General features: G+C 47.7%; 2 protein-coding genes across 4 annotated transcripts in view; one reads left to right on the top strand and one right to left on the bottom strand.

Annotated features, from left to right (window-relative positions):
• Positions 1–611, bottom strand: part of LOC118316260 (voltage-dependent L-type calcium channel subunit beta-4-like) — a 17,078-nt gene extending 16,467 nt beyond the window's left edge. The window contains exon 1 of one of the 2 annotated variants that reach the window (XM_035643902.2): positions 126–611. In XM_035643902.2, the coding sequence (XP_035499795.2) occupies positions 126–206 (81 nt within the window). In that variant the 5' untranslated portion in view covers positions 207–611. The remainder of the gene's footprint in view (positions 1–125) is intronic. The other variant, XM_047330838.1, reaches the window with a different exon arrangement.
• Positions 612–4,936: 4,325 nt separating this feature from the next.
• The window catches only part of LOC118316907 (adenylate cyclase type 6-like), a 34,139-nt gene continuing 24,075 nt past the window's right edge, over positions 4,937–15,000 (top strand). Inside the window, exons 1-3 of one of the 2 annotated variants that reach the window (XM_047330825.1) lie at positions 4,937–5,177; positions 7,930–8,184; positions 8,300–9,239. In XM_047330825.1, coding sequence (XP_047186781.1) covers positions 8,165–8,184; positions 8,300–9,239 — 960 coding nt within the window. In that variant the 5' untranslated portion in view covers positions 4,937–5,177; positions 7,930–8,164. Of the gene's footprint in view, positions 5,178–6,400; positions 6,592–7,929; positions 8,185–8,299; positions 9,240–15,000 lie in introns of those variants that run through there. The other variant, XM_047330826.1, reaches the window with a different exon arrangement.

The following is a 15,000-nucleotide window of genomic DNA, read 5'->3' as shown; positions in this document are numbered from 1 at the left end:
CGTTTCCATTTCAACAACAAGTAGCGACGAGACACGAAGTGACCGCGGTGATCTCTCTCTCCTCCGGCCGACGGGTTTATGGATAATAATAAAAAAAAGTGTGTGTGTGTGTGTGTTGGATTTACCTGGAAATAGTGCGACTGCGGGCCGGTCTCCATGGCAGACAGCGGGTCTACGGGCGATTTGGACATTCTGACTTGCACCATGTATCGGGAGCGCGGGGAGGCGGGATGCGCGCGGCAGACATGGGGCTCTGAAGCATCTATAGGAGGGGGGGGGGGGGGGGGGGTCCTCCGATGGGAAGGATGGAGCCTGAGACCAGGGGCGATGGAAGAGAGGAGAAACAGCCCGAGCTGTAAAATATGAACCGTGTCAGACTGGACGCGTCGAGCGGAGCAGGTCCGTACTAAGTGTGAGGGATCCGGGGGAGTCGGGGCTGGTTCATCCCGATCCGACCCGACACCGACCGGCTGGTTCCCGCCTCGTCTGCTGTTAAAGCGGGATTCGAACCCTCGACACGCTCGCACTGCATGTGGCTCTGTGAGTGTGTGGTGGACAGTGATGATGCTGCTGATGCTGCTGAGACACCTCCTGCACCTCCGTTCAGATGAGCAGGGCCGGACTAACCTCCTGCAGGGGGCGCTCCGGGGCAAACGTTCGTTGTCGGGGCCCCTGTAGCCCCCCCGCCCCCCCCCAATACAGAGTGGGAATGACCAGGGCAACGTAACGTGTGGAACCTGCTCCTTTATGGGAACTGTTGGGTTATATCTGTAATATTGTGACTATATATATATATATAAAGAGCCTTGAGATTATTACATTACATTACATTCATTTAGCAGACGCTTTTGTTTGAAACGACTTACAATAAGTGAATTCAACCATGAAGCTATAACGTAAACATTTGTCAAATATGCAAAAACAACTTCAAGAGCTAATTTTAAAAAAAGAAGAGAAAGTTATAATAAATTCAGGGAGTAAGCTGCGGATAATGGCGCTATACAAATGAAATTGAATTGAATTGACTTTACCTGTCAGTGTTTCCATTCTACCTAAAAAATATTGTAATTCACAATTCAAGAAAATTAAGAGATTGATACTTTTTATAACAATAGATATAAATAGATATATAGATCCATATATATGTACATACACGTATGTATGTATGTGTATATATGATAGATATATTCATACATATATATATATACATACACACGTATATATTGTGGCTTTTTTTCTTACGAGTTGTTTTTGTTGTTTAGTTTATGTACAGTAGAAACACACAACACAATGTTCAGAGTGAGTTAATAAAAACACTTGTTGATTTCATGAGTTATCAGCTTCACTGCACAACTCAGACAAAAGTAATAAAGAGAATAAAACCACATTTTGGTTTTACAGGACATAATCAACCATTTTCCGTAATAATACAAAACCTGTGTTTGTTGTTTATTTTGTGAAAAGTGAATTCTCATACAAAAACGTATCAAACACAAATTGACACATACAGTAACATAATAAATAGATATGAAACACACCAACACATCGAGGGTGGATATTACCTTCCAATATCAAAATCTTTTCTAGGATGATTTTAATAAAAGCCAATATAACCTTTACAAGTTGTCACACGACCGTTATCACCTGTTACCGTCTGTGAACACGACTGTATCGTGTCTGATTTGATTTACACACTGTGGCAATAAATCTGAAGATATTTCTTAGAAACCCGCCGCTGCGATTCAGTTCCTAGAACTCAGAAGTTGTATAGTTTTGCCGGCGCTGATGGATTTATACTGTATTTGAGACGTACAATAATAAAAGTCCACACTACTGGTACAGCAAAGAAGCTTTACGAGCTGTAGTATATGGTTTACTTTATTCTACTTTACAAAACTACTCTGACGTCAAACGGTTTTCAGTCTCTCTATATATGTTTTACAGTGTACATTCTAAAAAATACACTGTTTAATAGAAATGAAAAACAGTGCAGGGAAAAAAACCTGCAGTAAAGTATTCTTACTTTATAATAACTGTAATGGTAGAAGTATTCTTAAAAATAACTACTTGAGGAAGAGGACTATCTACAGGTGAGAAAAACTTCAGTAATGAAGTAAATTTAATGCAAAAAGATTGAAAAGAGTAGAAGTAATTACTTTTTTTCCCTTAAAACCTCATTAAAGCTAAGTATAACTAAGTACAATTATGTCAAAATGAGTTGTTTGAGTACATTTTAGAGAGTAACTGTAACTAATTACTGCATCTGTATACTCTTTGTAGTAACAATGCAAATACAATATGTAGAGATACATAACATATCACGTCTTTGTCAATCAACAGTAAATGTGATTTTGAGTAGAATAAGTGTTCTGATAGTACATTTACTCAGTAACATTTTGACATGTTTTTGTGAAATGTTGTTGTGTTTTGACCCTCGGGGCCACCGTACCATATCCATATAATTTTGGTATATAATATTCTGAACAACAAATTGGGGAGAAATGTGCAGCACTGTAGAATGAACTTGTTTTAGAACCTGAACTGGTTTATTCTATATATTTGTTGGGAATTGTTTTTATCAAAAATAATTTCCCAATAATAATCTATTGATTGTTCAGAGTATAAAAGTCAGAAAATAGTAAGAAAAAATGTTCCTTGTCATTTCTTTAATCTCAAGATTAGATCGACACGTGGGTCAGTGTAGGGGCCCAACATGTGTCTGTCCCCAGGGGCCCCCTCAGGAGGTTAATAAGGCCATGTTGAAAATGATTTTTTTTTTTTAAATGATTAGAAATAAAAGTGCAGGTGGAGGTGAAGAAGGCTTCACCTTCCTCTTCATCACCGGACGCCACCGCCCCTCGGTCGCCTCTAGGGGGAGTGGAGAGTCACCGACAGCGGGAACGTGAGCGTGGTGCGAGCCGAGCTGCGTCAAACCAGCCAAAGTTCCCCAGCGTAACACCGGAACCGCGCGGACACTCATTTCAAAATAAAAGCGCAGAGGTCAACAAATTACTTTCAATTGCGATTGTGTTATTATGAATAATAAATTCACATTATATAATTCATCCCAGTACCACAAATCACATGTTGGCGTTGAAGGGAGTTTTTACAATCTGAAAAACGTTCCCCTTGAAAACTGATTTAACAGGAAGAAGTGAAGAAATCAGAAAGAGCAACAGAGGACGGATCCCTCCGGTCGAGACATGCAATAGATTCGGTGTGCAACGATTAAGCATAGTGCAAATTAAACATGTAAAACAACGACATGTCCTCGGTGAATCCGAATAATTAGTGTAATTTTTGTCACCCACTGCACGTAGAGATGAACAGAAACAATTTTTTTCACGTGAGCCTCAGTTGTTTAAGGAAACTACTGCTTCACGTTTTGAAACATGTCTATCCATATTCAAAGTTAAATAGAACGTTATGAAATACAGAGATATATGCAGTATAACTCGTAAATGGTGAAAAGCTCAGAAAACTGTTGCAGTCCGTCCACCCCTTGGTTCGACGTGTGTCATCCTGAGATGGTTTTCTGCCCGTCTGAGTTTCCGACTCCGACCCGTCACAGCGACAGGACGTTGGCATCCGCAGAGCTGCCGCTCGCTTGATGCTTTGTGTTTTTCATTTCTGAGTAACAAGAGGAAACACTGACGACTGTTGTTGTGTGTGAAAATCTCAAACCGGCCTGCCGCACACCGACTGCCAATCAATCACACGTTTCCCCCTCAGTATTAGATTTCAAAGATGTCATTTTTTACCATTGAAAGTAGTTTATTGTTGTTATTTCCCGCACATGAGACATACATTACAGTTACTATTTGTGATTTTACTTATAGGCCGAAACAAAGGATTGAAACATGACCTTATTGTTTCTTGAAGCTCAAGTGAAAGTAGCACTGGCATGTACAGTAGGTCAGCAAGGGGCCGAACAACAAGCCTTTGGCCCTGTGGCCCCTCAGGTCCACGACGTCTGTGAACCACGCGCTGTCGTTTTTTGTGGGAGACATTTAAAAAATATACCAGGTGCTTCCAGGCGAATGCTCGTCGGTGGCAGCCATCTTGGTTGTTCCATGTCTCCGCGTCACGGTACAAAGAGACAGATTGAATCGTCCACGTCCGTGCATGGCGCGTCACGTTAAATATCGCTGCCGCAATGAATTGTGGGCCGTCTGTTTCTCCTTCCTTTTCACATAGGAAGCTCCAGCGTACCCTATATGCTAAGGGAGACAGGAAATGAAGCATTGAAGCACTTTCCTTATGCATTTGGAGAATCTGAACAGCTCTTATCACGGCTGCTGATGAAATACTTCTGGGTCACTTCGAGATTTAGGAAACTTCCTTTGTCAATTCGTCAGCAGCCAGACAAGAACATATGAGATGAGCTCCCAGTGTTGTCGTACTCGAGGCCAATCTCGGTCGCAAGACCACTTTTTAAAGGTCTCGGCTTTGTCTCGGTCTCGGACTTAGAGGCCTCCGATTGGTTTGTTACAGTTATATCACTGATGCGATTGGATGTTTTCAATAACGTGACCAGCAAGTACTTTTGAGCACTCACCAATCTTTGACGGCTGCTACTACCGTGCTCATTTTACAAGGAGCAATGAAGCATATGTAATGTGCTACATGACTTTTCAGACGGAGTCTTTTTTATGACAATGTGGATGTTTCAGATCAAATTGATAACTTCCTGTGGTTGACGGTCCACATTTGATCGTGAGCGTGTCACGTTGTGTTGGACTCGCGCTGGTCTGGTTCTGGTTCTGGTCTTGGTCTTGGTCTCGGTTCAGGTGGTCTGGACTACAACACTAGCTCCCAGAATCCACCTGGGCCCCATGGCTGCTGCTGGCTGGTCGCAGGGCTGCTTTTAATTTGGAAAACCGTAACCGGAAGTGTTGTGCTTGTTTGTTCCCATCCCCGCACACCCCCCCTCCGGTCTGACAGCGGTGCTTGGAGCCGAGAGGGTCAGGGGGAGGAGAGGCAAAGGGAGTGGAGCGAGGAAAAAACGGACAGGCGGCGATCCAGCGGCGACGACAGCGGCGGGCGACCAACACATTCCCCAGCCGGGACCGTTCGCGCGGGCCGCCGGTGCCGCCGATGCTCCTCCGCCGCCGCCGCGAGCCGCCGAGCGCACGGAGCGCGGTCCCGACGCGGAACACAGCGAGAGGATGATCACGGTGAGTCCCGCCGCCGCTGCACGCCGCAGGCCGACGTCCGGCCCCGGGTGTTGTACACATGTTCTCCCGTCGCGCGCAACGTCTCCTGCCGCCGCCGCCGCCGCCGCCGCCGCCGCCGCTCCGTCAACCCGCCGCCTCCTGCCGGAGCGAATGACAAGGCTGGCGACAGCGGCGAGGAGGCCTCCGCTCCGCCGCCGCCGCTGATGATGATGATGATGATGATGATCCACCGGTCAGCGGACGTTCCCACCGATACACGGATGTGATGACAACACGTCTAACAACAACAACAACAACAACAAGAACGACATGATGTCGGTGTGACGAGCTGCGGCCGAACAGCTGACGAGTGTTTTCATCACTCGCAGCAGCAGCTGAGATCACATCGAACACATGACTCTGAAGTTGACTTGCAGCCACACACACACACACACACACACACACACAAACGCGCGCACACGCACAGATGCTGGGATGTGCAGTGTTGCGGCCTGATGCTGAGGAATGTGCAGCGGCACCAACATGTTTCTGTTTATGATCCATGTTCGTCTGCGCGTCGCAGATCCTCGGCGACGTCGCGTCGCCGCTGCTGCAGACTCAACACACACACACACACACACACACACACACACACACACACAGGCCGTGGTGCTGTTATGTAACAAGAAGCCTACGCTGTTTGAATGCGGGCGCGCGCGCGCACACACACACACACACACACACACCATCCAAAACATATATATACATATTTATGTTTATATATATGAAGACAGAAAAAGGAGAAAGTCTGATTAATCTCTTCTTATTGCCTGATCTGGCATTTGCATCTGTAGCATCTGGACACACACACACACACACACACACACACACACACTGGAACTGTAACAATGTATGTATGACTTTCTGTTCGCTGCACCGCCACTGGAGCGTCTGTCCGGTCAATGCTAGTGTGCGTGCGCGCGCGTGCGTGTGTGCGCGCGCACCACGCTAAAACGCGCACAGAAAGCGACTGGCAACGTTTGCGAAAAGGAGCGAGCTGCTGGTCGACCTTGTGCAGGAGTGAGGGACGCAGCCGGTGAGGTGGGAGGGGAGGGTGGGGGGGGGGGTCTCCTTGAATCTTGTCGATCCGCTGCCAGCTGAGAGGAGGAAGAGGATGAGGAGGAGGAGGAGGAGGAGGAGGAGGAGGATGCATGCGGGGCTGAGATGTAGCGAGGAAATGCTATTTTAGCTTCAGCTGCTCAGAGCGTCGCTCCGGTCGAGGAGGCGGCAGGAGCGGCAGGAGCGGCAGAAGCGGCAGAAGCGGCAGGAGCGGGGGGAGCGGCGGGAGCGGCAGGAGCGGGGGGAGCGGCAGGAGCGGCAGAAGCGGCAGGAGCGGCTGCGTTGCGTCCGCGGGCCTCAGGGCCCCGGAGGCCCGGTGAGATCCGATCCGCCGCTGGTGGACGATGCTCAACATCACATGTGGACGTTTGTTTTTTCTCTCTCTCTCTCTCCCTCTCTCTCCCCCTTAATTGAATCAGGCGGAAGGGGAAAATGAGCCACAGTGAATGATGACGATTATTATATTTACTCTAAGAGCTTCAGGTGACGTTGCCGTGACGTCACAACAGATAGAAAAATACTATAAAGAGTGTGAGCATCACAGAAAGATCAACAAGGGGGATTTTTTTCTTTCCCTATTTGGTGTCAGGAGCATGTGAGTTTATCCTCCTCACATACAGTAGAATCATCCCGGTGTTGTGAGGAATAACACACATTTATGATCCAACCTAGAAACATGGAGACTCACACGGATCCACCTCATGGAACTATATTTAACTCATATATGAACACAGAGTTATGGACAATATATTCAAGTCCTGTGAATAAGTTCTTCTAAATGTTAGACACTGTGGCTTTAAGAGACGTTCCATTCATTTAAATTAAGTTAGTTTAGCCAGATCACTGAGATCAAAACAGAACTCTCACAGGGCTGGTTTCTGAGTGTGTGTGTGTGTGTGTGTGTGTGTGTGTGTGTGTGTGTGTGTGTCCGTCCGTCCTGTTTTATACCCCTGGTACAGTCTGCGGCTCGATTTCATACCAATTTCTGACTCAACAACTTTAGTTTTCTTCCATCTGATGCTGCCCGAGGCCACATGATCCTGTCGTGGTTTATATAAACCGTCGCCGTCCTGATATTTGTCCCGACAGTTTCCTGTTGTCCTGCTGCATTGATCTGTATTTATTGCCCGTCTTCCCTTATTGATCGTGACGACGAGCAGAGCTGCACAGTCAGAAGTGGTTCTTCTTCATCTTCGGCCGACCGACTCTAAAAAGGCCTGTTTGTTGCACGAGGGTCAAACTGAGCAAGTTCTGGTTCCAGAGCAGCTATTTTGGTCCTATACCCCCCCACTCTCCCAATTGGCTTCTTCTTCTTCTTCTTCTTCTTCTTCTCTGATTCTTCTTCTTCTTCTTCTTCTCTAATTCTGTCTCTGTTTTCATGCATTATCCAGGAAATGTGATTTACCGTCTGTGCATTAGGGAAAAATGGATGAGGCCTTTTGTTTCCCGTCAGATTCTGGATGAAGGACGTCTTTGCTCTTTGCTCTTTGCTCTTTTCAAGTTATTGAAAGAGTTTAACGTGACACAGGCACTTGTTCATCGCCACGAGGCTTTCACGCAGTGATGTGTCTCATCTGATCTGAATGTGTTGTCACACACGTATTTGTTCATCGGCTTTTTATCCCCTGTTTTTCTTTCACTCATGACCGAGCAGGATCCGTGGAGATAGAGGCCTGGCAGCGGAGACCGGTCCCCTCGTTCACCTTGGTCTCTGATCTCCAAACATCTGGAGCTGGGTGACGCGACCGGGGCACATTTTGACCCTTTTGATCCAGTCCCTCCCTCCCTCCCTGCCACCGAGCCCGGCAGTGTGGCCCCCTCCTCGCTTCTTCAACACTTCGCCCAGGGGGATAAATGAGTGAACCGGCGGCGAGGGAAAGGGCGGGGACATGTACCAGAACCCCAACAGGTAAACGGACGACTTCCACGGGTGGACGGAGGACGAGACGCTGCCGGATCCTCCCGCAGGACACCGGTAGTGTGCTGTCGTGTGTCTTTGACGTTCCTCTGTCTGTCTCTCACAGAATGTCCTGGTTCAGTGGTTACCTAGTCGCCAGAGTGGACGACCGAAAGACTGCGTGGGGGGAGCGCAATGGCAAGAGGTCCAAGCGGAAGGGAGGCTCATCTCTCTGCAACCCGCGATACATGAGCTGTCTGCGGGACCCGGACGCCATGGAGCCCCCCTCCGGGGCCCCCCTCCATCAGCACCACCGCGGAGGGGGGGCAGGGGCGGTGGGCGGCGGCGGCAACTTTGGCGTCCGCTGCGGCTGGCAGGAGGACCACTACGGCAAGAGGGGAGCGGCCCCCGGGGAAGGGGTGGGCCTGAAGTCGGTCGACCTGGGCTTCGACGACGGCGATCTCAAAGGACGGAAAGGGGGATGTAACGGGGGAGGCGGGGACGCGGGCGACGAGGGTCCCAACGGCGCGGCGGGGGTGGTGACGGCCGCGGACTGCTGGCTCCGGGTGGTGCGGGTGTTCCAGTCCAAAAAATTCCAGTCGCGCAAGCTGGAGCGCTTGTACCAGCGCTACTTCTTCAGGCTGAACCAGAGCTCCCTGACGATGCTCATGGGCGTGCTGGTGATCGTGTGCGGCATCATGCTGACCTTCCACTGTGTCCACGCCGCCCCGCACGTGGCCTACTCGTCGGCGCTGTCGGTGGCGATGGCGCTCTTCATGGCGCTCATGGTGGTCTGCAACCGCAGCGGCTTCCACCAGGACTACATGTGGATGGTCAGCTACCTGGTGATCGGCGTGCTGGTGTCGGTGCAGGTGTTCGGCGTGCTCATGGTGGCGCCGCGGAGCGCCTCCGAGGGCATATGGTGGTCCGTGTTCTTCATCTACATCATCTACACGCTGCTGCCCGTGAGGATGCGCGCGGCCGTGCTGAGCGGCGCCGTGCTGTCCGTCATACACGTGGTCACCACCTGTCAGATCAACCAGGAAGACGAGTTCCTCTGGAAACAGGTGAGAGACGCCGTTTGGCTCTTTGATCGTCCTCTTGACGCTGACGGGACAGAAACCGTCCGTCCGCAGGTCGTCCTTTCGGTCCACGGATGAAGTGAAAGGAGACACATTCCGCTCGCATTCAGGTTGATCGTGTTGCTTTGGGTCCACATGCTCTAATGTTCAGGAATCACATCAGTTTTCCTGCAGCTCCTCTTTCACAGTCTCTGTCTGCAACTCGGTTTGGGCTCCTAGATAAATGAATAGATGGATGGATGAACTTTATTGATCCCAAACTGGGAAACCCCAGTGTCACAGCAGCAGGTCACAACACACGTTACTACATATTAAAAAAAAAAGTCATAGATCCAGTAAGATCTTAAAGAGATGACACATTTTATAGCTTAAAATAATTTGTCATCCATAAACAAACGTCAGCTGAATATGACTGTTGGACTCAATGCTAAGTAGGATGTACTTTACAAAACATTATGTATTTTATTGTATTCTCTTTTTACGACGGGGTTTAAAATGTGTAGAGCCAAAATGCCGTAAGATTTGATTGGCAACTATTTTGATGATCAACAAAAGTACCCAAACTATTTCTTCTTCTTCTGCAGCTTCTCAGTTTTGGGACAGAATGAATGCGACATATGAGCACTTTATGTTTAATAACCTGTCAGTGGATTATACATTGTGATAACTGAGGATGGAACTAGTTGTCAGTTGCTGGTTTGTGTCTCATCAGCATGTGACGCTTGTGTGAAGCGTAAAAACAGGAAGGTTGTTGACGATTAACGCATCAGGAAACAGTTATTACTGTAATTTGACATAACTGGCTGCATTTAAAACGTCCAGGAGGGAAAAGGCCGATGCCGTGTGACCATGTTGACGATGCAGAGAGTTTCACTGTGTCGCTGTATCCATGTTGTATCTGTGTCTTCATACTTACTGTGGGAGCTTATGGGTCTTTGTGTACAGTGTGTTGTTTGTGTGTCGGGCCAAGGACCGAGAGTCTCGCTGAAGGTCAGCGTGTGCGTGTGTGTGTGTGTGTGTGTGTGTTTGTGTGTGTGTGTGTGTGTGTGTGTGTGTGACACTGGGAGAAGACCGTGATATAAAGCAGTATCACTCAGGACTCTGTGCCGTCACACAAGGGACGCTTTGTACTTTTCTGCCTGGGTGGGGTGGACGGGGTTGACGGGGGCGGGGTTTCGCTTTCTGTCCCGCCATAGTTGTTTTACAACTGTTCGTCTCCTCTGGGAAAAGAGTTATTATGAGCAGAGTATTCCATGAAAACAATCGGGGGATACAGGCGTTAATGGCGACGCGCTGATTTCCACTGTAACGTCGTCGCTGTGAACTACAGGGGGTCGGCCGATACTACGGTGGCCCTGAGAGCTCACAGCGCCGCGACTTAAGAAAACCTCTTCATCAGTGTGACAAGACAGCACATGCGCAGCATTTAGAAAAACGCGCCGCGAATAGACCGCAACGAAACGGAAGTGTTTCCGGAGGACACTTAAAAGTGACGCACACGTCTCAATCCCGCGGTCACAACGTTGAAATGAATCAAAAACATTTAACTTTTAAAGTCAAAATGCGCGGCAACGACAAGCGTGTCCAGACGCGCGCGTCGCTTCTTAAGCGTCCTCCGGAAACACTTCCGTTTCGTCGGGGTCTATTCGCGGCGCGCTTTTTTCTCAATTGGTGCGCACGCGTTGTCAGATTGATGAGATGTTTTCTCGCGTCGCAGTGCTGTGAGCTCACAGGGCCACCGCACGACACCGACACTTACTAACCCAAGAGGCCGACAACCCACATTTGAAAACCGACATTTGTCCCATCCAGCGACACGTTCTGCCACGCGTGTTTGCGGGACGACCGACGTGAAGCACAGACGCGCCGGTTCGGGCTCTTGTGGTGGGAACCTGGTGGTAACGCGTGAATTACGACAGAGGCACCATCCATCACAGGCCTGGACGTTTGGTCGCCGTCGCCGGCTGGAGGAATGTCACGAGATATCAGCTCAGGTCGTCTGTTTGCAGTGTGACACGGTGAGACGGTGTCATCGATCACCGCTTCGCGCTGCCGTGCGAGCGTTTCCCCTTTCTGCGGTCACTCATTAACCCCCGCCGGCGTTTCTGTTGACGGCTGCAGATAATGAGAAAAGTTGCGTGTGACGACGTCAACGCACGTCCTCTTTTTTTTTCTTTGCCTTTTCCTTCTCTCTCGGCTTCGTCTTTCCGTTGTGCCTTGCTGCCGCTGCGCGTTTTAACGGGGACGCGCGAGGGAAATCTTCGTCCCGATGTGAAGAGAGTAACTTATGTGTGCGTTTATAGCCACAGCTGATTTATAGTTATGCCCAAAAGATTCTTAAAGATGCTCGTGGACACTGTCCTTTTCCCCCAATGTGACTCAAATGTCATGTTTTGTTTCACGAACAATACAAAAACCGAGTGACAGTCATTTTTCTTAAAGGACAAAATCCTCACATTTGAAGCGGCAAATGTCATTTTTGCTAAATAAATATTTATTCTATCATCAAAATAATTGCTAGATTAATTTTCTGCCTGTCAACCAATCGATTAATCAGCTGATCATATGAGCTCTTTGTTTGTGGTTTTCGAAATATTAGGTTTTTCCCAATTTTTTTGATTTCAAACTCAGTTACATTACATCCATTCATTTACTTTAGTTCATATACTGTAAGAGGTTTAAATGACCTAGATATGAGGATATGGACGCGGCGTCAAGCTGCTCGACTTCTTCACCCGACCTTCCTGCCTCAGAGGGCAAAGGGGTCAGGGGTCAGGGGTCAAGGGTCAGGGGTCAGGGTAGTGTCGCCAAATCTGGGTCAGCGGCACCGTGATGATCTCAAAAACGGCATCACGCAGTCACACAGTCACGAGGAAGGAGAACAACTGAGTTTTTGACTGTTATACTTTTACTATTTGAATCATTTGTGGGCCGGTGCCGCAGATCTTTTTTTAACGTAAAAAAAAATACAGTTGTGATTGTGTAAAAGTCTCCGCAGCATCTGTACGGCCGGCGTGAACCAAACTCTCCTTCAGAGCAGATCAGAGATTATCGACAACATTTTATTCCTCTTTTTATCAAAAGTATTTCTTCTTTCTTAGTTTCTTTCCGTATCTCAGCGCCCTGCACCGTGAGGGAATAAAGTTTTCTTGAATCAGTTGAATCGACGATCTATACATTTTTACATTTTTAATCGTTATTTATGTCAGAAATGATTTGTCTCGATGACAAATGTTTAATATTCACAACCAAGTTTTCAGGGGCTTTATTGTGTTTTTGAATTATTCTCTCCCACACAGAGGCTTTTCTTGAATGTTATCATGAATTAATATTAAAATATCCCCAGATCCTAATTTGAAGTTTACTTCCAAAATCCTCCCTCAAAATCATCTTCAAGCTGTTGGAAACTATTATTCATACCAACTGACATTTTTACACGAACATGTCCATTAAACGTGAAATTAAAAAACTATATTTATTACAATATACGGTCAAAACAACAACAAAATGTCCAAATCAGAGACGTGAGCAACAACAAAAAATGACAAAGATCCACAAAGGAAACCGATCAGTGTTTACCACCTTTTACAAAAATAAGATTATCATCATTTGTGGACCAACATATGACACAATATAATCTCAAGACTTCGTCAGTAGTTGTATTTCTATTTCTCCGTTTCACGCCCTGAATCCGTCACGTACAGTGAAACCGGCCGACGCCTTCGCAGACGTCGTCTGTTCGCCGTGTGCAGATCATTCTCATCGTGTTTATGAATCTGTTCGTCTGCTCGTCTCTTACTCTCTCGGGCCGTTCGGTCTCGTACGTGTGTTTTCACAGCTGCTTCGCAAAAAACAGCGAAACTACACGATCGACCGGTTTCCACCTTCCTACGGTTCTGAGCGGCTCCGTCTATTAAATGCAGAGTCGCGTTCGGATCAAACTGTCTTTTATTTGAAACAGGAACACAGGCCCTGACGTCCTGTCACGTGTGTGTGTGTGTGTGTGTGTGTGCGTGTGTCCCTCATGCTTTGTTATGGTTGACGCCTTCGTTTTTTCTCTGTTTGTCTGTTTGTTTGCTGACCGACAGCGTGCGATGCTCATCACATTCATCAGATATTGCCGATATTGTTTGTCAAAGAAAGGTTTTTGGTTTTTTTTTGGTGGGGGGCTTTTTGTCACTGAGACTTGTTTCTCATTGGCTCCACGACAACGAGCGGCGTTGTCTGTGTGGACGCTGTTGACACAAAGGGCCGCGAGAGGTCAGAGACCGGCCCCTCGGTGCTGCTGCGTCACACGGCTTATCAGAGCCTGCGTCACGGCAACAGGCGGGCTGCACACACACACACACACACACACACAGACGGGCGCGTTGCTAATACTGTAAATTCACAGATGTCTGCAGTGTTAACGAGACGTGACCTTAATGTGTCTTGTGATCAATCTCTGATCTGTGAACTCAGCAGAGTTGACGGTTTAAGATCGTGGACGTAGTGTCCGGGTCCGAACAGTGAAGTTGTGCCTGAAGCCTGTATTCTGTGTACTGACCAGCAGAGGGCGACTCCCCTGGTTGTTTCTATAGAAGGTCAATGAGAAAAATGACTCTCACTGGATTTATGACGTCACTAAAACATTTTTTCCTGAGGAGTTTATGGTTCAATCTCTAGTTTCAAGTCTTCTTCAATACATGATGTTCATTTTGTACATTATGGATCATTTACAGTCAAATAGACCACAAGGCACCGGATGTTTTGGGGGCGTGGATACAGCCTGATTGACAGCTGGTGCCGTCCAATGGGTGCATGGTTGCAGGTGCAGGTGGACGAGCAGGTGTTTGGTCTGGAGAATGTCAGTAAATATGGATTTTTCTAAAATGTTGGCTTTCACCTTTCTCTGAGCAGCAGCACAAATCGTGTAGGACCAATATACTGCGAGCTCACATGATTCAGAATCAAAACAATGGTCTTAAAAGGACGATAATGTCGCCTAGCGCGATACTTTCGCTGGGACAATATATCGTGCGACAAAAAGTAGTTATCGTGACGAGGCCTGATCGGCACCTCATGCTCCGGAGTTTTCCCTTTGTCCTCTGACGGTGGCAGATATTAGAATGAGGCAGAAAAGCAGAGGGCTAGATGTTGTGATTATTCGTTTTTAAAACCAACATATTGTTCGTTTTAATAGGTCGTTTAATGTTGAATGTAGTGTTCAACGACAACGAACCATAACCAAATGAAACGCGGCATTAAAAAGCTTACAAAGTGTCAAATCAGAGAAAATATGTGCGACGTTCCGTCGTCGGACGCCATCTTTGGAGATCCAGGAGCAGGGAACCAATGAACGAGCTCGTTCTGATCGTGGTCTCGTCGCAGGCGTCCCTCTCACACGCGAGGCTTCGAAAACGGCAGCTCACAAGCCAAAGGTGTAAAGAGTTGAAATAAAAACAATGCTCTGCTTGTGTGGTAACGCACTCAATAAATAAATGTGTTTTTGATTTAGAGCTAAGTCTCCGACCGTATCATCGGCTGTTCACAGTCTGGCCGCGGCTCCCGGTGCAGGAGTAACCTGGACGGCGATGCTCGAGGAGGAAGTGTCGCTGCCGCTGACGACGATGATCACCTGTGCAAACTGAGGCTGCAGCCACAGAGTCAGACAAGAGAAGGGAAGAGACGAGAAACAAATCTGATATTCTCCCCACGCAGGCCGTCCACAAGCCTCCGCCATAAATAATTTGTGTGTTTAACGCGG

The sequence above is a fragment of the Scophthalmus maximus genome, chromosome 3, assembly GCF_022379125.1.
Source record: "Scophthalmus maximus strain ysfricsl-2021 chromosome 3, ASM2237912v1, whole genome shotgun sequence".
In the NCBI taxonomy this organism is placed as follows: Eukaryota; Metazoa; Chordata; class Actinopteri; order Pleuronectiformes; family Scophthalmidae; genus Scophthalmus; species Scophthalmus maximus.
Note: the sequence above shows the minus strand (reverse complement) of the source record. Positions and strands in the feature narration are given on the sequence as shown.